Source organism: Panthera onca, chromosome B3 (assembly GCF_046562875.1).
Source record: "Panthera onca isolate mPanOnc1 chromosome B3, mPanOnc1 haplotype 2, whole genome shotgun sequence".
Lineage (NCBI taxonomy): Eukaryota > Metazoa > Chordata > Mammalia > Carnivora > Felidae > Panthera > Panthera onca.
In genome coordinates this window covers 101,891,362-101,912,499 of record NC_138344.1, presented here as the reverse complement: position 1 = coordinate 101,912,499, position 21,138 = coordinate 101,891,362, and the positions used below count along the sequence as shown (strand labels likewise).

At 38.0% G+C, this 21,138-nt stretch overlaps 1 protein-coding gene across 4 annotated transcripts in view; it reads left to right on the top strand.

Moving 5' to 3' along the window:
• The window catches only part of DLGAP5 (DLG associated protein 5), a 40,651-nt gene extending 21,804 nt beyond the window's left edge, over positions 1 to 18,847 (top strand). The window contains exons 13-19 of one of the 4 annotated variants that reach the window (XM_060619886.3): positions 2,961 to 3,053; positions 7,070 to 7,286; positions 11,640 to 11,832; positions 13,570 to 13,621; positions 14,204 to 14,450; positions 15,925 to 15,974; positions 18,286 to 18,847. In XM_060619886.3, coding sequence (XP_060475869.1) covers positions 2,961 to 3,053; positions 7,070 to 7,286; positions 11,640 to 11,832; positions 13,570 to 13,621; positions 14,204 to 14,450; positions 15,925 to 15,974; positions 18,286 to 18,393 — 960 coding nt within the window. In that variant the 3' untranslated portion in view covers positions 18,394 to 18,847. Of the gene's footprint in view, positions 1 to 2,960; positions 3,054 to 7,069; positions 7,287 to 11,639; positions 11,833 to 13,569; positions 13,622 to 14,203; positions 14,451 to 15,924; positions 15,975 to 18,252 lie in introns of all 4 variants that reach the window. The other 3 variants (XM_060619885.3, XM_078448232.2, XM_060619887.3) reach the window with 3 other exon arrangements.
• Positions 18,848 to 21,138: the final 2,291 nt, after the last annotated feature.

Sequence of the window (21,138 nt, the reverse complement as noted above, 5' to 3'; positions counted from 1 at the left end):
TTTACCTCCCATGTTCTCTTTCTTATAAAACCAAGTGAGAATGTACCTCACAAAAATGATGGAGTAAACCAAGAAATGAGAGGAGGTGGGACTGAGTGTCAGAAAGGGGTAAGGGAATTGGGGCTGAGTTGTGGTGAGGTGTGTAGTTTACGAAGCAGTGGTTGAGATTAGAGCAGGAGGACCTGGTCCCTGTGAGATTGGTCTGTGTGAGATTGAGCTAAATATATAATACCTGATTTGTTTGCTAGCTTTTTCACTTATTTTTTATTTTTAGAGAGAGTGAAAAAAGACAAGTGGGAGAGGGGCAGAGGGAGAAATTGAGAGAATCCCAAGCAGGCTCCAGGCTGAGCGGGGCTCCATCACGTGACCCTGGGATCATGACCTGAGCTGAAATCCAGAGTCAGATGCTCAACTGACCAAGCCACACAGGCGCCCCTGTTTGCTTTTTAAATTGTATTCAGAGGAGGTTTTTATAAAATTTAGAGGTGAATTGATGATAGATACATAAAAACCAAGCAAATGAAAAGCAAAAACAGTATTCAGAGTAGAGAAAAAGTGAAGGAAAGATAATGTCCATTGCTGTATGGCCCTGACGTGAATAGTGTTGAGGTAGTCATGGTGATGTTAAGTATTGCTTTATGACCAGTTTTTACATATTTTCCAGTTTTGATAATGAGTTTCACTAGCATCATTCAATGGTAACCAATTTTGTTTTTTAATATTAATAATTGATAGATTTGAGGTATTTGATGTGTTTATATTGTTTATATTTAGTATCTATTGATACTCATTTCCCAGCTTTGGCCATTGGGAGCCTCTTCAAGTTGCCTTCTGGGACCTTTTTTTTTTTTTTTCCTTTAAGAGCTTTTCTGAAGTTTAATATCATAAAACTTACCAGTTCTGAATGCACAGTTCAATGATTTTCAGTAAATTTGCAGAGTTGTGCAACCGTCACCACAATCCAAGTGTAGAATATTTTCAGCATTAAAAGACCTTTCTTTCCTGTATGCAAGTGAATCCCCATTCCCACTCCCAGCCCCAAGCAACTTACTCCGTAGATTTGCCTTTTCTGGACACTTCATATTAAGTAAAATAATACCATATGTAGTCTCTCATATGTGGCTTCTTTCACTTAGCATGATGTTTTTGAGGTTCTTGCACTTTGTGCGATGTATCTGTACTTTGTTCCTTTTCATTGCTGAGTAGTAGTTCTTTGGGTAAATACACCATTCTCTATTCACCAGTTGAAGGACACTTGGATTGTTTCTACTTTGGTGATTATGAATATCTTCTTTGAATATTCACATACAAATCTTAGTGTGGACATAAGTTTTCATTTCTCTTGAGGTAAATATCTAGATATTGCTGGGTCATATAGTAAATTTACGTTTGAGTTTTAAGAAACTGCCATACTGTTTGCCAAAGTGATTGTAATATTTTACTTTCCTGCCAACAATGTATGAGTTTTCCTATGTCTCCACATCCTGACTAGTATTGTTACTGTCTGTCTAGTGGAACCATCCTAGTGGGTACGAAGTATTTGTTGTAGTTTTGATTTGCATTTCCCTAATGAATTATGATAATTATCTTTTCATGTGTTTGTTAGCCATTTAAATGTCTTCTTTGGTGAAATTTCTATTCAAATCTTTTGGCCATTTTAAATTGGGTTTGTCTTTTTGTTATTGAGTTCTAACTGTATATTCTGAAGACAAGTCTTTTATCAGAAATATTATTTGCAAATATTTTCCCCCACTTTGTAGCTTGTCTTAATTTTCTTAATGGTGTCTTTTGAAGTGTAAATGTTTTTAATTTTGATGATATTCAACTTATCAACTTTTTTCTTCTATGTTGTGATTTTTGACACCATGTCTAAGAACTCTTTTTTTGCCAAATGTCAGCTCACAAAGATTTTCTTATGTTTTTTTCTAAAAGTGTAGTTCTAGCTCTACAGTTAGGTATATGATTCATTTGGAGTTCATTTTTGTGTATGATATAGGTAAGACTTTAATTCATCTTTTTTTGTGTGTATATCCAATTTCCCCAGCACTGTTGTTGAAAAGACTATCCTTTCCTCATTGGATTACATTGACACATTGTTGAACATCAGTTGGTCATAGTGTAATCCTGATCTTTTTGACATTTACATTTTTTCAGGAGAGAGAAATTGAGAGTATGCATGTGTATAAATGCATAATAGGGGGTTTGAAGCATGTTTACTAAATTATTAACAATGGTTTCCTCTTTGGAGGAGACTGGAAGTACCAGAAAGATAGGCATCATACACTGACAACACTGACTCCATCTTTGACCCTGCATCTTGTCCACGCCTATACAATGACCTCTCTTGGGGCTACATTTTCTAGGCCCCATGGAGGTTAACGTAAGAACGTAAGCCTTGACTGGAATGCAGGAAGGCTTGTTTTGATCTTCCCTAAAGTGGTGCACAGAAGGCGCCACTTTAGATAACTAGTTGAGATGAGGACCATACCAGAAGGATAAGGATCATACATTCTTATCCTGTTAGTAGGTATATTACATGTATCTTTTAAAATAAGATTCTGTCAAGAGAATGAGAAGGCAAGCCACAGACTGAAAGTATTTGCAAAAGACATTGTGTTTAAAAAAAAAAAAAGAAAAAGACATATCGTGTTCACATTGTATAGTTTAGGAAACAAACAACTAGGATATCCCTCCTACATTTTAATGGTCAAAAATAAATTAGGAGGGTTCTTCATATTTGACATCTTTTCTGTAGATTTTGGAAGTTTGTCAAAGCACAAATAACAATTTTACCATAAGAATTCTTAATTTGAATACTAAATTGAGGATGGCTTTGTCTAATTTTATATGCCATCAGTCCAACTCACCATTCTCAATTTTTTTGAAGCTTCAGTTCACTGGTTTTTCATTTTAATAAAGTTAGGATTAATCTGATAAACATGTGCTTTATTTACTAACAGATAGAAGATGTAAACCAAAAATTCAACAATTTGACTAAACTTGAGGAATCTGGATGGCAGAACAATAATAATACAAACAAAAAAGTCTTTCGGGTAAGTGTGTGGGTTTTATATCCAAATTTCTAACATAGATTCTTCTACTTTAATGAATGTTTATTTTTCAGCTTTAAAAACATTTAGTTTCAGATTTTTCATCTTTTTACCAGTAAAGTTCCATATATTACATACAACGTCTGGATTGCCTTTGAAGAAGCAATGAAATTCAGCTAAATTCTAAATCAGCCAGATCTTAAATTCAGCTAAACACTAAATTCTTTCTGGAGGGCAGGAGGTAGGGGCTGTAATTGAATGGGGACACGCAAAGGGCTTCTAAGTTACCAAATAGTGGGTATATGCATGTTTGTTTGTTTTAAATATATTTTTAAAGTTTATTTGTTATTGAGAGAGAGAGAGCAAGACAGCATGATTGGGGAAGGGGCAGAGAGAGAAGGAGAGAGAATCCCAGGCGAGCTCCTTTCTGTCAGCACAGAGCCAGATGCGGGGCTCAAACCCACATACTGTGAGATCATGACCTGAGCTGAAATCAAGAGTTGGCCACTCAACTGAATGAGCCATTCAGGCACCCCTGCATGTTTGTTTTACACTTCAAACTGTACATTTTGTTGTAAAACATCCATTTTGTTCTAATAATAACAGGAGTACTACATAATTGATATAATGCTTAGTGTGTGCCAAGTATTGTTCTATGTATTTAATGTGTATAAGCTCATTTAATCATCACAACAGTCCTGTGAAGTAGGCTCTGTTCTCCCCAAGCTACAGTTGAGAAACCTCACGTCCAGAAAGATTAAATCACTTGCCAAATGTGGAGCTATGTTTCACGGCCAGGCTTCTCTTTCCAGAATCCATGTTCTTAATCAGTAGGCTATGCCACCTCTTTGTTTTTATATATTCTTTTGTGTGCTCTATTTCAAAATGAAATAGTTTTTAAATAGGAAAGAGGGACAATGGCTCTTTAGAATGTCTGTCTTCTTCCCTATGCTTTATCTTGTAAATTTTCCTATTTTCTCTAAAATTTGCTTTGTTAACATGAAAGATTCCATTCTTCTCTATTTGTAGTACTTTTTTTTTCTAGTAATGTTTTGAACTCAGAGTTTCTGGTCAAATAGATACTTCTCAAACCACCTTAGAGCATTGCCAGTGTTTCTTTATATTTTATTTTTACTTAGTTGTATTTTTTTTGAGAGAGAGTGTGCGCATGCCCATGTGCACAAGCGGGGGAGGGGCAGGGAGAGAGAGGGAGAGAGAGAATTTCAAGCAGGCTGTATGCCCAGTGCAGAGCCCAACGAGGGGCTCGATCTCACCACCATGAGATCATGACCTGAGCCGAAATTAAGAGTCAGATGTGCTTAACCAACTGAGCTACCCAGGCACCCCTCTTTATATTTTAGAAGAATACCTTTGGTGATAGAATTAGGTTTCTAGTTTAGTACTTTATTCTTATGTAACCCAAATAAAATGTCTGTTTTAAATCCTATCTTAGGGACTTAAGATAGTAGAGTATTAAAAGAACCTGTTACAGGGGTACCTGGATGGCTTAGTCTGTTAAGTGTCCAACCCTTGATTTCAGCTCAGGTCACGATCTCATGGTCATGAGATCAAGTCCCGTCAGACTCCGAGCTGAGTGTGGAACCTGCTTGAGACTCTCTCTCCCTTTCTCTCTGCCCCTCCCCTGCTTGTATTCGCACATGTGTACATGCTCTCTCTGTCTCTCTCAAAAGTAAATAAATAAGAATTTGAAAGAATTTATTACCAAATTATTTGACTAATGAAGTCTCATGACAAGGACGCTGAGGACAGTGACTAAATTAATTGAATGAATTTCAAATCTGCTAAACAGTGAAGAATACTGGGACAACTTGAAGCTACCATGGATATTTCTTATTGAGTACTCAGTCCTGGAAACATGAACATCATCAGTGCTGCAGATAGAGTTATATCAGAGCCTTGTAATTCTGTCCCTTATCACCAGGTGTCTCTCTCCTCTTACTCTATTTTAGAGGCTACTATTAAGATTATCAAACAAATAAAGTAAAATTAATACCTATACTTTGATCCTCTTCCCTCTTATTCATCGATCTGTCATTCCATCAATTAGCCTTTTTTTCCCTCTCTTCCTCTCTCTTTTCCATCAGCTTTTAGACATGTTTGAGGGTCTTAGCTTTGCTTACATTAAAAAAACCCTTAAACCTGTGATGTTCCCATCTCCGAATCACAGACAAGTTTCCTGGAAAAGTTGTCTGTACTCTGCGGTTACTGTTTTGGTCCTCACTTATCTCTCCAACTCACTGCAAGTCAACTTCACCCTTCTTGATGCCTCTAGAACAGTTATCACCAGGGGTATTGATTCTCTAGTTGCTGAGTTATTAGACACTTACTTAATTATAAAATCTAATCCTTCTGCAGGATTAAATACAGTTGATTCCCTCTTTCTTGAAATTATATTCTAATTTTTCCTCCTGTCTTTGTGCCCATTTTCAGTCATGTTTGTATGTTTGTTTTTCCATTTATCCCTTAAATGTTTGTGATACCCTTATTCCTACCTCAACTCTCTTCTTTCCTTCCACATTTTTTCTGTGCAATCTTCCCCATCCTGTGATGAGTCCCAAATCTGTATTTCAAAACACATGTACTGCTAAGCTCTACCTCTATATATCCTGACTCCATAAAACTTAAAATCAGTATGCCTCGGGGCACCTGGGTGATTCAGTCACTTAAGCGTCCAACTTCAGCTCAGATCATGATCTCACGGTTCATGGGTTTGAGCCCCACATCGGGCTCTGTGCTGATGGCTCAGAGCCTGCAGCCTGCTTCAGATTCTGTGCCTCTCTCTCTGCCCCTCCCCCATTTGCACTCTGTGTGTGTCTCTCTCTCTCAAAAATAAACATTAAAACGATTAAAAAAAAAAAAAAGTCCCAAACTGAAGTCATCTGCACACACATCGATATTTCTGTCTCAGAGAATGATATTCCCACTAGGTGTCTGAGGTATCTTCTTTAGTCCTTTCTCTATTTCACCATCTCTACTCTCCACACATCCAACAGATTGCTAAGTCCTCTCAGTTCTCCCCCTTAACATATCTCTTGAAGCCATTCATGGCTTTTCCATTTCTCCTCCTTAATCTAATTACTATCATCTTTACCTAGTATCAGTGCAATAGTCTCCTTCCTAACTGACTTGTAACCTCCAGTCAGTCCTCCATTCTCCAGGCTATAGACAGAATGACCTTTCGAAACACAAAGCCGATAACGTTAATCTCCTGATTAAAAGTCATGGATATGGGGCGCCTGGGTGGTTCAGTCGGTTAAGCATCCGACTTCAGCTCAGGTCACGATCTCACGGTCCGTGAGTTCGAGCCCCGCGTCGGGCTCTGGGCTGATGGCTCAGAGCCTGGAGCCTGCTTCCCATTCTGTGTCTCCCTCTCTCTCTGCCCCTCCCCCATTCATGCTCTGTCTCTCTCTGTCTCAAAAATAAATAAACGTTAAAAAAGAAAAAAAATTTAAAAGTCATGGATAAACTCTATTTCTTTGTCCTCTGTATAAATGTGGCTCTTTAAAATGGTTACATGCAAGGGATTTTAAAATCTATCTGTTGTTACCTCCCAGCTCTGCTATGCTTTCTTTCACTTCTGGCTTTGCAAACATGCTATTTTTTGCACGTTCCAGCCCTTTCTTCGCCTGGTCTTGTAGCCTGGCTAACTGTGATTCCAGCTCAGTGCTACTTCCTATAAGCCTTTCTGGATGACTCTTAGGATTGATTTAGGTGATAGCCTGGTATTCTCTTACAGTTGTCTGATTTTGTCTGTATCATGACATTTATTCTTTTTAATGTCCACATCGAGCCCTTCCCTTAAGCTGTGAACTCCTCGAGAGCAGGGACTTTGTCCTTTACCTTTTGACCCCTGGCACCAGAGCCGAAATCAAGAGTCCGACGCTCAACCGACTGAGCCACCCAGGCACCCCAAATGTGTTAAATAGCTATGCATGCTTTGTTTTTCTTGTAAGATGATAATGAGTAGCTTTAATAAATGTCATAATTTCTCTTTGCAGAAAAAAGTTGTCTCAGGTGTAGCAAGTAAATCCAAAGAGGATGATGGAAGAATTGCAGCTAGAAATCGCCTAGCTGCCATAAAAAATGCAATGAGAGAGAGAATGAAGAAGGAAGAACATGTGGAGGCAGCGGCCTCTGTAATGCCAAAGGAAGTTGATACAATAGTGTTTGATGCTGGATTTTTCAGAATTGAAAGTCCCGTTAAATCCTTCTCAGGTTAGATTTTTTGCTAAGACTCCTTGAGAGAAATATTTGGGTTAGATGGGAGCTTGTATAAGAGGTATAAAGTAGCTTTCACATGAAGGCCTATAAACTCTCTGTGGGTCTGGAAGATAGACTATGCTCTCACAAACCCATGCAAGGCACATTGTGATGTGTATGATTAGATTACTTTAAGTGTGACCAATCTTCTAAAATGGATTTTGTGTTTCCTAAGTGATTTCACATCAGTTATTGCCACTTAACCCCACAATCCTGTGGGGTAGGTCACAGGATCCCAAGCGGTAAGGGACATGATAAAAACATGAGAAGTTAGGTGATTTTCTTCAGGGTAGTTGGATTAGAATTTAAGATGCAAAGCATCTTAGGCATCAAATCATCACACTTCTTTAGTTGTGCTTTATTTTTTTTTTTTTTTTTTTTTCAACGTTTTTTATTTATTTTTGGGACAGAGAGAGACAGAGCATGAACAGGGGAGGGGCAGAGAGAGAGGGAGACACAGAATCGGAAACAGGCTCCAGGCTCCGAGCCATCAGCCCAGAGCCCGACGCGGGGCTCGAACTCACGGACCGCGAGATCGTGACCTGGCTGAAGTCGGACGCTTAACCGACTGCGCCACCCAGGCGCCCCTAGTTGTGCTTTAAAATGAAGCACAACTGTGTGTGCGTCATTGGAAAGTGGGTTTGGTTTAATTTTCATTTGTATTAAAACTTTTGCTCAGATTTTATGAAATACAATAAATGTACTAATTTCCTAATTTAAAAGCATTCCAGTGAAACCAGCTTTTAATACTTTAGGAAACCATTCTTATGATTTTCTAACTGATTTCTAACTCTGATCTTATGATTTTCTTTTACAATTTTTTTTTTTTTTTTTTAATTTTTGGGACAGAGAGAGACAGAGTATGAACGGGGGAGGGGCAGAGAGAGAGGGAGACACAGAATCGGAAACAGGCTCCAGGCTCCGAGCCATCAGCCCAGAGCCTGACGCGGGGCTCGAAATCACGGACTGCGAGATCGTGACCTGGCTGAAGTCGGACGCTTAACCGACTACGCCACCCAGGCGCCCCTCTTTTACAATTTTTAATAGCTATTTTTTTTTTAAGTTTTTTATTTATTAGAGAGAGAAAGCATGCTCATGTGAGTGGGGGAGGGGCAGAAAGAGGGGGAGAGAGAGAGAATCCCAGGCAGGCTCCACACTGACAGTGTGGCTTGAACTCATGAACTGTGAGATCATGACCTGAGCCAAAGTCAGTCACTCAATGGACTGAACCACCCAGGCACCCCCAATAGCTATTTTTCATAGGCTATCTTTAAACTTTTTTTTTTTAATATGAAATTTACTGTCAAATTGGTTTCCATACAACACCCAGTGCTCATCCCAACAGGTGCCTTCCTCAATGCCCATCACCACCCACCCCTCCCTCCCACCCCCCATCATCCCTCAGTTTATTCTCAGTTTTTAAGAGTCTCTTATGGTTTGGCTCTCTCCCTAACTTTTTTTTTTCCTTCCCCTCCCCTATGGTCTTCTGTAAGTTTCTTTATTTTGAGAAACAGAGACAGAGTGTGTGAGCACAGGAGGGAGAGAGAGAATGAGAGAGAATCCCAAGCAGGCTCTGCGCTGTTAGCACAGAGCCAGATGCAGGGCTCAAACTCACTAGCTGTGAGATCATGACCTGAGCCTAAATCAAGAGTCTGTTGCTCAACCAATTGAGCCACCCAATCGCCCCATAGGCTATCTTTATTAGATTGAATTTATATATCTAGATTGAAATTATTTATATATACATCGTGTAACGAGAGGTCATAGCTGAAGTAATCTGTAAATCTCAGTAGAAACTTGTATCACTGCTTTAGGTGCTAGATGTTTGTTTTAATGTTTGTTTATTTTGAAAGAGAGAGAGAGAGAGCAGGGGAGGGGCAGAGAGAGAGAGAGAGAGAGAGAGAATCCCAAGCCGGCCCCTCACTGTCAGTGCAGAGCCCTACATGAGGCTCAGTTTCACAACCCTGAGATCATGACCTGAGCTGAAATCAAGAGTTGGATGCTTAACTGACTGAGCCACCCAGGTGCCCATAGATGTTTGTTTTCAGGGAGAAAGGGTCCAAGTCCTCTTCAAGTACTAATCAGCTGAAGGGATGTTTTTTTCCCTATTTAACTGTGTCTACTGGGAAGTTTTCTGAAAATAAGCTTGAGCTGTTATCTGATATTTACATTAAAATGTAAATTTATCACCGCAAGTATATTATAATCTTCCTGTCAATTTAGGTATCATACCTGGTGTAGTCTGGCTTGTTTGCTTTACTCTAAGCAGCTTCACTTCCACCCAGGAATTGCCTCCTGCTAGTAACGTGGCTCCTTGCCACTAACTTCCTGAGGATCCTACTAGTTTCCATTACTATGAACTCATCACTGTCTGTTCTTTCATGGACCCAGTGTGGCACTTCTGACTGGGGAGGTTAAGGTTCATGGCCCAACACTATCTTGTTAAAACTGAGTTTTATTTACAGAGCACTTAGTTCATATGAGGCCTGTTACAGAACAGAAGTCCCCCCAAAAGCCCCTCTCATCCCATTTGTTTCTCCCTAGGGACAACCACTTTTAGTTCTTACGAGTCTTGGAATCTTGAGTTGTTTGAAGCCCTCTCTCTGAACAAGATACAGATTTTTTTTTTTCTTGAATTGTTCCTATGATTTACTCTCCTTGGTTATCTTGGATCTTTCTTTCAGAAATACCTATTTTATTTTTTTCCTGGGAAATAGGCTATTTTTATAATTTTTCCTGTACTTGCCATTTTCTACTTCCCGGATTTCCTCAACTTTCATATTGGCTCTCATGGTGGTATGCTTTGTTTTGTCTTGTTTTCCTCTCATGGTTTAAATTCCCAAGAGCTCTTTCTCATTCTCGGAATGTTCCATTTTATAACATTCTGTACTGGTTTGGTAAGTGTATTGTCTTACCTTTCTGAGGATGTTAATGGTAGCTTTTATGTTTTCATTCCCCTGTAGAGTCAGTATTTGTTCCAAGATACTTTTGTCTGTTTGGGGTGTTTTCTTTTGTTTTTGGTTTTGGTTTTGGGTTTTTTTTTTTTATGATTTATTTTTTAGAGAGAAAGAGAGAAGCAGTGTGAGCAGGGGAGGGGCAGAAAGGGAGACACAGAATCTGAAGCAGGCTCCAGACTCTGAGCTGTCAGCACAGAGCCCGATGTGGGGCTGGAACCTACCAGCTACAAGATCATGACCTGAACCAAAGTCGGGTGCTTAACCGACTGAGCCACCCAGGTGCCCGTTGTCTGTTTGGTTTTGGTTTCCATCTCTTATATTAGAGGCTTTCCTTGGGTGTCTGGCGATCATTGACTGCCTGCTTGTGGTTAAGAGTGGGTCTCTGCACAGCAGTACTTGGGTGATGTGGTCTTTACTGTCATGTGATTTAGCTGTACCATAACACTGGGACCCTACACATCACTATATTGAAGTCTGTTCTCATGTGCTAGTCAGATTCCCCAGAGAAGATTCTTTCAGTCTGCTGCCTAGAAGATAGAATTCTGGCTACCAGCCTTTCAGGGGCCAGGGGGGAGGAAAAAACTGAATGTCTCAATAGTTTGTAAATACTCACCAGATCCCCTTTTTCCACATAGTCCCCTCCCCATCTCAACCTTATTTGGTATCCCCTAACTCAGAGACCTTCTGTTCCACCTTTTTCAGGAAATAACCCTCTCTTTTTCTGGTTTGGGTGGTGGCAAGGAGCATGTTGACTACCTGTGCAGAATCAGGAAAGGATTCCACTTGTTCTTTAAACTGACTTTGTTTTTCCTGTTTTTAGCTCCATTTTCATCTCTGCTTTCAGAGATGCTTGAGGCCACCAGTTGTTTTGAGGCGTGTTATGGTATAAATTGGGTTGATTCTCCTCTTTCCTGGCTGTGACTTAGGATTTATTTTCTTGGGTCTAGTAAGTAATATCCTACTCACTCATCTACATTACAGCTTCTGAATTTTTCTGACTATTGTTGTCTCTCTTTTAGTTCCCTTTGTCCTGGAAAATTGTATTTCAGGTTTAAAAAGCCACTGAGTTTAAAAAAAAAAAAAGATTCTTTGTCCTTGTGACATTCTGCCTTTTAAGATGATCTCTGTTTCTGCGTCAAGTAGTGGGATGTCAAGAGGAAACAGAATCTAATGTGTGTGTTCAATACTATCTTTAACTGAAAGTCCCAGGCATTTGTCTTTAACAGACATTTTACTGGAGAAGGAGGCTAGTTGGTAGGGTAATAGGAAGAACTTGCACTGTCTTCCTTGTTGTAATGAAAAGTGAATGAAGGAACTTTTTGGTATTGAGATGATTTCTTTCATCTTCTAGGACTTTCTATCTCCTCTGAACGTCTTTCTCAAAGACTTAGGACACCTAAGTCTGTCAGCAAAGCTGTGTCTGAGAACAGGTCTAAGATGGGCGTTCTGAGACAAACTGTGTCACCGCAGAATCCTGATCCTTCAAGTACCACATGTGGACATGTTGATAAGGAGACTTTGCTTTCAACTACTCCTAAAAACAGGTATTCCTTCATGTGTTGTTATCTAGACTATAACAGATGCTGACATTAAATATCATTTCAGATTGTTAACCTGGTAAAATATGCAAGACCCATATTTTCTATTAGATTTCACAATGACCCTGTGACATATAGAAAATACTTCTGTTTCCTAAATGAGGGAACTAAGGCTTACAATTTCTGATCGGTAATTGGTTATATTTAGATGGGTAGAATAAATTCTGCAGAACTAAGAAGAAAGGAAACAATACAGTGTCCTTTGGTGTTAAACACATTGTGGCTTTGGTGCTTGATAAATCTGAGCTCAAAACCAGCTCTATGGCATACATACTAGCTGTGAAACTTTGGGATAAGTTAACTCACTTAGCTTCATTTTCATCATTTACTAAACAGCAGTGTTTGATGCCTCCCTACAGGGTCCTTGAGAGGTAGGCACTTTTGTACTTTCTATAGAAAGTACCTTGAGATTGCTATCTTGACAGATAACAGAGCATAAATAAGGGAGAGCTAATGTGTACTGAAGAATTATGGGCTAGACATGGTTCTAGGTTATTAACATGTATTATCTCATTTAATTCTCAAAACAACCCTGTGAGGTATTAGATCTCCATTTTTCAAGTTAGTAACTTGAAAAGTTAGTAACTTACCCAAATTCAGCTTATAATTGGTAAAATTGGATGCTCCCTGTATTCTTTCTGCTACAAATGCATCAAAATTATCTATATAGTCCTTGTTGGTGGAACATAAAGATACCAGAAATCTGATAGGAAAAAAAGATACTTTAAGGTAAGTAGGAAATAAAATTATCATCTGGAGCCAAGAGAGGACTATTGGATTTATTATTAATCTGGAGACGGGATAGCATTGAATACTTAGCCATCACAGCAGAGAAGGCTGTCAAAAAAGTAAAATAAAGAACACCTACGAATTGAAGTAGAGGAAACAAATGAAAGTTTTTGCTCTTAAATATTTCATGGAACATATTTTAAGATTTCTAATTTTTAGTATAAAGCAAGGTATATTTAACCTTTGTGGGAACTAAATATTCTAGAAATCTGGGTTATAAAATACAAATTTATTGTCATTTCTTAAATGCAACTTACTTTGCTTTATATATCTCTAGTTTATTATCTTGTGCTGAGAAGGTCCATAATTGTATTTAAGTGATAATACAAGTACTCTTTAAAAAATCTTTTACTTAATTCCCAAAAATAATCCTGAAAGAGCAACTTACACATAAACAACTTTGTGAGGTGAAGGCAACATGAAGTTGAAAACTGGAAAAATAGGATATTTTTTTTTAAAAATGACTTGCAAGAGGTTGAGACAGATATTTCTAATGAATACAAGTTATGAACTTTGAGATTGGAATATATTATGCTGTAGCGAACAAGTGAATGTGGCCAACTCCAGCTATAGGTAACTGAGTTGTAGCTTCCACACTCCCAGGAGTTGGCTTTATTCTAACCTTTCTCTAGTATGTGTGTAGCTCTAGATTTGACTGAGGTTCAAAAGATTGCTGGTGGACTGAACAGCATGGTAACCGGCTGTGAGCTTTCTGGTTTTTGTGGCCATCGTGCTTGTAGCTGTGGTCCACAACTAGCCTATTTGGACCAGGTCTGATCTTGGACCGGATCCATCTTTGACTCATGAGGGACAATATCAAAACACAAGTAAAAAGATAGCAGTGTGTTTAATTATCTGATTACAGTGCTGCTTTTTTCTTTTTTTTTGGAACAGCATAGAAGATACTCCGTGTCCTGGATTACAAGATTTAATCGAAGTAAATTATGTAAGTTCGATTCCAGTGTAGTAGATGGCAGTTTATGTCATCATGTATAGTAACTCCGTAAACCACTCCCAGAATTTCCATTCTGGAAATCTAAATCTAAATCAGTCATATAAAATGATAATTCTTGTTTTAAAGACCTTTGGCTTGTTTGAAACTATAGTGCCATTTTGTGTTCTTTAACTGCCATCAAAATTATTATTGTAAATAAAGTTTTATTATAACCCAACCACACTTACATATTATATCTGGCTACTTTCACAGTACAGCGGTAGAGTTGAGTAGTTGTGGCAGAGATTCTGTGGTTCACAAAGCCTAACATACTTATCATCTGGCCCTGCACAAAAAAATGTTTGCCAGTGACTAAATTGGAGTATCATAGACACTTGCTGAGAAAGTTTCCTTCAATCATACTGTTGCTATAATATTCTTTGAACTAATTGTTCAAGAAGCAACATAGTGGGATTTACAATGTTCTTTACCCTATGTTCCAAATGTCATTCTTCTGTTTTTATTTTGAATAGCAACAAAACTTTTTGTTCCAATTTTTGGTAATTAAATGTAAAAGTATTTTTTTACTTCCAGGGTACAAACAAGATAAGCTTTGAGATGGATCGTTTACCCAGTGAAAGAATGAGTTTGCCTCTACCTGCTGGTGAAGTGAGAGATGATATTAATGATAACAAAAAGGAAGAAATTCCAGATGATGTGGAAGGAATGGAACTAAATTCTTCGGTTACAGCACAGGATGTTTTAATGAGCAGCCCTGAAAAAAATACAGCATCACAAAATAATATCTTACAGGAAGAGGAAACTAAAATTTCTCAGTCAGGTGAGGTCTTTTAAATATATTTAGATGACACTTTGTTAAATAAATGAATTTGGACTAATACACAGATTATCGTAAATACTTCAGGGTACCAGTTTCTAAGAATAAGTGTTGAAAAACTGGACATTCATAGTAAATACCTTATGAGAATTAGTATGTGTTGTAGAATCCCACTCTACACCTCAAACCTTTTGAAGTAGACCTATTAAAAACTAATCCATGTTGGAACTAAGTAGCATTTTGCATCAGACCTATTTGCAGTCTTCATTGTTTGTGCAGACTCAGAGAAATTCCCTGAAGTTTATTACTGTTTTACTTCACGTCCTTTTCAACGCACATCCTCAAACCTTTCTTCAGAATGCCCTATTTTTCTTCCGTATTGCCTTTTTCCTATCTACTTTGTTATGATTGTTCTGCAATACGAAATGGCTCTTGTATTTTTGTTATAGTATAATGTGCGATAGTTTCACCTGCTGTTTTCATCTGCTACTCAATGGTGTTTTTCTGGCTGGGGCCTAAAGCAAAATAAACATAACCTTGGCCAGACATTTAATGTACTCCAGCTAGCATCTTTCAGGTACCTTGTTTTTTTTAATCCCCTAAACTTTGGTTTATTACCTGTTTATTATAAAAGGATGTAACTCAGGAATAGCCATGTGAAAGAGATGCATAGGGCAAGGTATGGGGAAAGGGTACAAAGCTTCTATACCCTCCAAATGCACCACTCTCCCCAAATCTCCAGATATTCACCAACCTGGACGCCCAGTGGTACCTTTAATATCACAAACGTGAGATTTGTTTGTAGAAGACTCTTTATACTGAATTTAAGGATAAGAATTTTACTAAAAAATTCAAGTACATTTTTTTTTTTTTTAATTTTTTTTTTCAACGTTTTTTATTTATTTTTGGGACAGAGAGAGACAGAGCATGAACGGGGGAGGGGCAGAGAGAGAGGGAGACACAGAATCGGAAACAGGCTCCAGGCTCCCAGCCATCAGCCCAGAGCCTGACGCGGGGCTCGAACCCACGGACCGCGAGATCGTGACCTGGCTGAAGTCGGACGCTTAACCGACTGCGCCACCCAGGCGCCCCTCAAGTACATTTTTAAAAATGCCATAGCACTGGGACACCTGGGTGGCTCAGTCAGTTAAGCATCGGACTTCAGCTCAGGTCATGATCTCATGGTTCGTGGGTTCGAGCCTGCGTTGGTCTCTGTGCTGACAGCTTAGAGCCTGGAGCCTGCTTCAGATTCTGTGTCTCCCTTTCTCTCTGCCATTCGCCTGCTCAAGTTCTGTCTCTCTCTCTCAAAATTAAATAAACATTAAGGAAAAAAAAAATGCCACAGCATAAGATGACCTATGTTTTTGTTATAGCATTTCATATATGGAACTTTTTGTCTTTTTCAGGTGTTGTCCATTTCTAACCCTTGACTGTGAGGATATTCTTTAAAAGTTAAAAATTATTTTTTGTTTTTCAGTACTGTTTGATACTAAAAGTCTCACTACTGAATGCCATCTTCTTGATTCGGTAAGTTTTCCAACTTAATTTGAAAAATTCCTTTATATTCTAGATTTGTTTTATAAAATGGTACTACTCACTTTTCAGTATATGTGCAAAGTTGGTTTAAAATTTCCATGTTTTTGTTGCATGTACTGTGAAATCCATTTGTTATCTATGTTTATATACTTTAAAATATAGGGGCGCCTGGGTGGCTCAGTCGGTTAAGCGTCCGACTTCGGCTCAGGTCACGATCTCGCGGTATGTGAGTTCGAGCCCCGCGTCGGGCTCTGTGCTGACTGCTGAGAGCCTGGAGCCTGTTTCCGATTCTGTGTCTCCCTCTCTCTCTGACCCTCCCCTGTTCATGCTCTGTCTCTCTCTGTCTCAAAAATAAATAAATGTTAAAAAAAAAAAATTAAAATGTAGCATATTCTAATTCTAAGTGATGCAAGAAAAAATAAGGCAAGGTTTCTGCCTTTAGAAATGTACAGTTGGGAAGATAATGTCTATCCTACCTTCAGTTATCATTGGTTATTTTCATTTTAATTCTTTTAGATTACTATATTTATGTCGTATTCTGTTTAGAGGCTCCCCAGCCTTTACTTTTGCTGACCTCTTGCCTCTGTATCTAGTTTAAACCTTGACCCTTCTATGAAGACTTCCTAGAAAAGCTCTCATCTCTCCCCTATTGATTTATATATATAGATATAGGTGTACAATGCACACATTTAATCTCTTATTAATAGTGTAATATGAATATATTATATTCCTGAAACAGATTATAATTTGGGGAATCTATTTCCCTTATGAACTGTAAATTCCTCTTTAGGCAAAGCTGTCTGATTCATGTTCATGATGCTGTCACTGGCATGAATGAAAGAGTGCTTTCTTGCTTACTAAGTGTTTATGGCACTGGTTTTCAGCCCTACCCCCAGATATTTTTATTCCAGCAGTCTGGAGTAGGACCATTATCAGGTGATTCTAATGTGTAGCCAGGTTGACAACCCTGGTTTATAGCCTTACCTTGAAATTTTCCAGGGCCAGCTGCTAAAATAGGTCAGGAAATGGTCTTGGTTTGCTAATCTTTGATCTCAGAATATAAAAAATTCATTAAGGCAAATGTAGGATAAAAGAACAATAATTTTGTTAACCTCATGAAGCCTGGCAAATACTTGGCTTCCTTAAGCCCCTAATTCCTTAAGGACTTCTGTATATGTTGGCCTTCATTATTTTCAAAGATGCCCTCTTTATGTTCAGGCTTCTGTGCCGCCTTGTGTCTCAGCAGAATAAAGTGTATCATTATGGCCCATACTCGGTGCTTTCTTGACCTTAGAGTCAGGGATTTCAGCATAAGGCCAATTTATACAAATCTGATATAATCCTGTTCCCAGATATGAACTCCGAATGCTTGGTTCTGACATATATGATAATATAATTAAATCTGGAAATTAATGTATCATAATATTTCATTTTGTACTAATACTATGATTAAAAGTGCTTCACAGTTATCTATCTTCTATATTATCTTGTTGATAAATCTTAGTACTTTATTTATTTATTTATTTTTTAACGTTTATTTTTGAGAAGAGAGAGACAGAGCATGAGCAGGGGAGGAGAGAGAAAGAGGGAGACACAGAATCTGAAACAGGCTCCAGGCTCTGAGCTGTCAACACAGAGCCCCACGTGGGGCTCGAACTCACGGACCGCGAGATCATGACCTGAGCCAAAGTCAGATGCTTAACCGACTGAGCCACCCAGGCGCCCCAAATCTTAGTACTTTATAATTTAGTCTCCCTGTGAATTCTTTTCCACTTTCGTAAATATTAGAACTTAGACTTTTTTTATATTTTTATAGGTCCACCTATGTATTTTAGACCCAGATTATTAGTCTGTAGCATCACTTGAACCTGAAATAGGGCTCAAGGAGGAACAAAAGAAACGAATTCTAGCAGGATCACATTAGTAAAAAGCCTATTAAGTTTAGTTATATGGATTAGGACTTGTGGAATCTGTGTAAGTGGCTTAAGATATGGCCTTAATTTTATTCATCCTACATATACTGCTGAAGTACATTTACATATTACTACTCACCTTTAAGGCATATATACCTGATATACCTTTTCAATTAAAAAAGTATATATTGAAATTAGATCTACTGGAAAGTAGCAAATTCATTGTGCTAGTAATAATTGTATTATTATATACAAAACGTGTTATTTATGTTATTAATTAACCTATTAAATAGCATTGTTGAAGACTTAATTGGTGAAAGACGTGATGTAGTGACTTCTTTGAATTTATTCTCCAGCCAGGCCTAAACTGTGATAATACATTCACTCAGGTGGAGAGGAGACATCCAGATCATGGCAGACACATTTCCTTTGGTGGTAACTTGATTACCTTTTCACCTCTAAGGCCCCTCAGTGAAGAACATCCAGAAGAATTTTGAATTTAAAAATGAATCCAAATATTTTTTTTTCATATTATCAGTGCTGTGATATATTCTTAGCATTTTGAAAAATTAAAGAGTATGTATTTGTGTTCACTTCTATTCAATTTATATAGTGTCATAAAATGTTTTAACATTCAGTGTTCATCAAAGTTTGTTTTAGATACTATAGTGTTTTTCAAGGGTAGTGGGAATATTTTGTACATTAACTATGCAGAATAAAAAATGTACATCACCTCGCCTCTCTTGTTTAAAATGTATAAGCTTAAAGCTAAGTGTACTAACATAGAGCTTATGAACATTCTTCAGTTTAATCAAAATATAATATTAAACTTTGACAGAAATATTTGCATCTTTTTATACTTTATTTTTAGTTTGGACTCTTAAATTTGTTGATGTCCAGGGCACCTGGGTAGCTCAGTTGGTTAAGCGTCCGACTTCGACTCAGGTCATGATCTCGCGGTCTGTGAGTTTGAGCCCCGCGTCGGGCTCTGTGCTGACAGCTCAGAGCCTGGAGCCTGTTTCAGATTCTGTGTCTCCCTCTCTCTGACCCTCCCCCATTCATGCTCTGTCTCTCTCTGTCTCAAAAATAAAACATTAAAAAAAAAAAAAAAATTGTTGATGTTAAACAGCTTTGCATATTGGATTTTCCAGGGTGTACTGTATTTCTTTAAATGAGCTTTCTGGAATCTAAAGTCAGTTTACATGCTGCAGTTTCAAATGCTTAAACTATTAGAGGGGCTCATTAAATCTTTCCCTTTTTGTTTTCATTTTCCCCTTGATGTGACTGACAACCTAAGGAGGTGCCTTCTTCCCTTGAAGAAAATTATATCAATCACTTAATGTGTTTGAAATATTTTCTCTTTTATAAAACTCTTCATTATAAGATTGTTGACAACAGGGCCATGAGAATAACAGAGTACCAAGAAGAGTCATAGTAGCTAAAGCTTGTAATCAGACCTGGTTCCAGTTATTTCTGCCTCTAAATAAGTTAGGATTGGAGGCATTAGCCAAACAAGCAGCAACTTTATAGATAAACTTGTAATATTAGGGGTTTTCAAAAAGAAAAGAAACACATCCACTTCTGTTATCAGAGAAAAGGTATGTTAGGCTTGTGGGAAAGATAGTATTTATTATCAAGTTCATTTGAACGGTTAGGCTATGTGAGGTGTTGGCTTAGAAGAATGTCCTTAGAATGCCTAGTCTTACCAAAGAGAAAAGTGGCTCCAATAGCCAGTTAATGAATAATTCAAGCAAGACATGCAGAACAAAGAAACATATGTTTTCTAAGGGCCCAGGCATATAAGCATGCAAAAGAGGTTGGTGCAAGGTAAACCAAAGACTTAGAATCTATATAAAGCAATATGCAACATAACAATAAAATAATTTGCCCTCAAGAATGAAGCAGATGAGAATAAAAACAATGGCAGTAAACATGATTTTTTTTTTTTTGTAGATTTAGTAAGATGTACTATTGTTCAGAGAACTTTTGGCTGTTTAGTAATAGTAAAATGAACTCAAACTAATTTAATAACAAGGAGGTTTATTTATTTTTAAATGTTTATTTCAGAGAGAGAGAGAGAGAGAGAGAGAGAGAGAGAGAATCTTAAGCAGGCTCCACGCCCAGTGTGGAGCCCAATGCGGGGCTTGATCTCGTAGCTGTGAGATCATGACCTGAGCTGAAATCAAGAGTCAGATGCTTAATAAACTGAGCCACCCAGGAGCCCCAACAATCAAGTTTATTATTTTCATGAGTTGTCAGGGTGATTCCAGACACTTTGCAATCAACAACTCAATGATAGTCAAACATTCTATTCATAGTTCATTCTGTTATCCTTGGTGTCAGCTTATCTTTGGCTGAGTCCTTTTGGGGTCACAAAATGGCTGCCAGTTGTAATCAGAGTATGTATATTCTTTCCTTTAGTCTGGTTAGGCCATCTAATGCCACATCTCCGTTTGCAGTTTAGCCAGGGATTGTCTTTACCTAATCAGGATTCCCTATTTTATCTAGGATTATACCTGAATAAAACTGTGACTATTAGGAAGCAGGGAATGGATGGGTAGCAGCCATCAATTTGCCCTACAACTAGACAGTGTTCTTGGGCTATTGGACTCTAGAATTATGAGGTATTAGGAAAATCCTTAAAGTTACAATGAAGGAATATAGCTGGTTAGAACAAACATCTTTCCAAAAATGAAAAAAAAAAAGGAATTTCCATTTATTGAGGACCTACCACTATATAACAACCCCTTTGCAAACAATATTTATTCAACAATCACAGTAACCCTACAAAAGACGTATTACCATTTTATAGACAAAGGAACCAACGCTCAGGACTTCAGTAATTTTGTGTAAACCAAGTCCCTTCTTTTTTCCATAGCTTTTCCACTTAGCGAGTTTTTCCACTTAATCATAGCTGTGGAATAGTCAAGATCAGAATGTTAGAGTAAGGAATTAACATAGTTTTCTTTTTTTTAATTATTTTTTTAAAGTTTGTTTTGAGAGAGAACACACGGGAGGGGCAGAGAGAGGGGGAGAGAGAGAATTCCAAGCAGGATCCATGCTATCAGTGTAGAGCCCGATGTAGGGGCTCGAACTCATGAACTGTGAGATCATGACCTGAGCCAAAATCGAGTTGGATGCTTAACTGACTGAGCCACCCAGGTGCCCCAACATAGTTTTCCAAATAAGATGTGATGTGCTGCTCACAGGACTGAAAGATTTTTTTCCTTTAATTGCTAGAA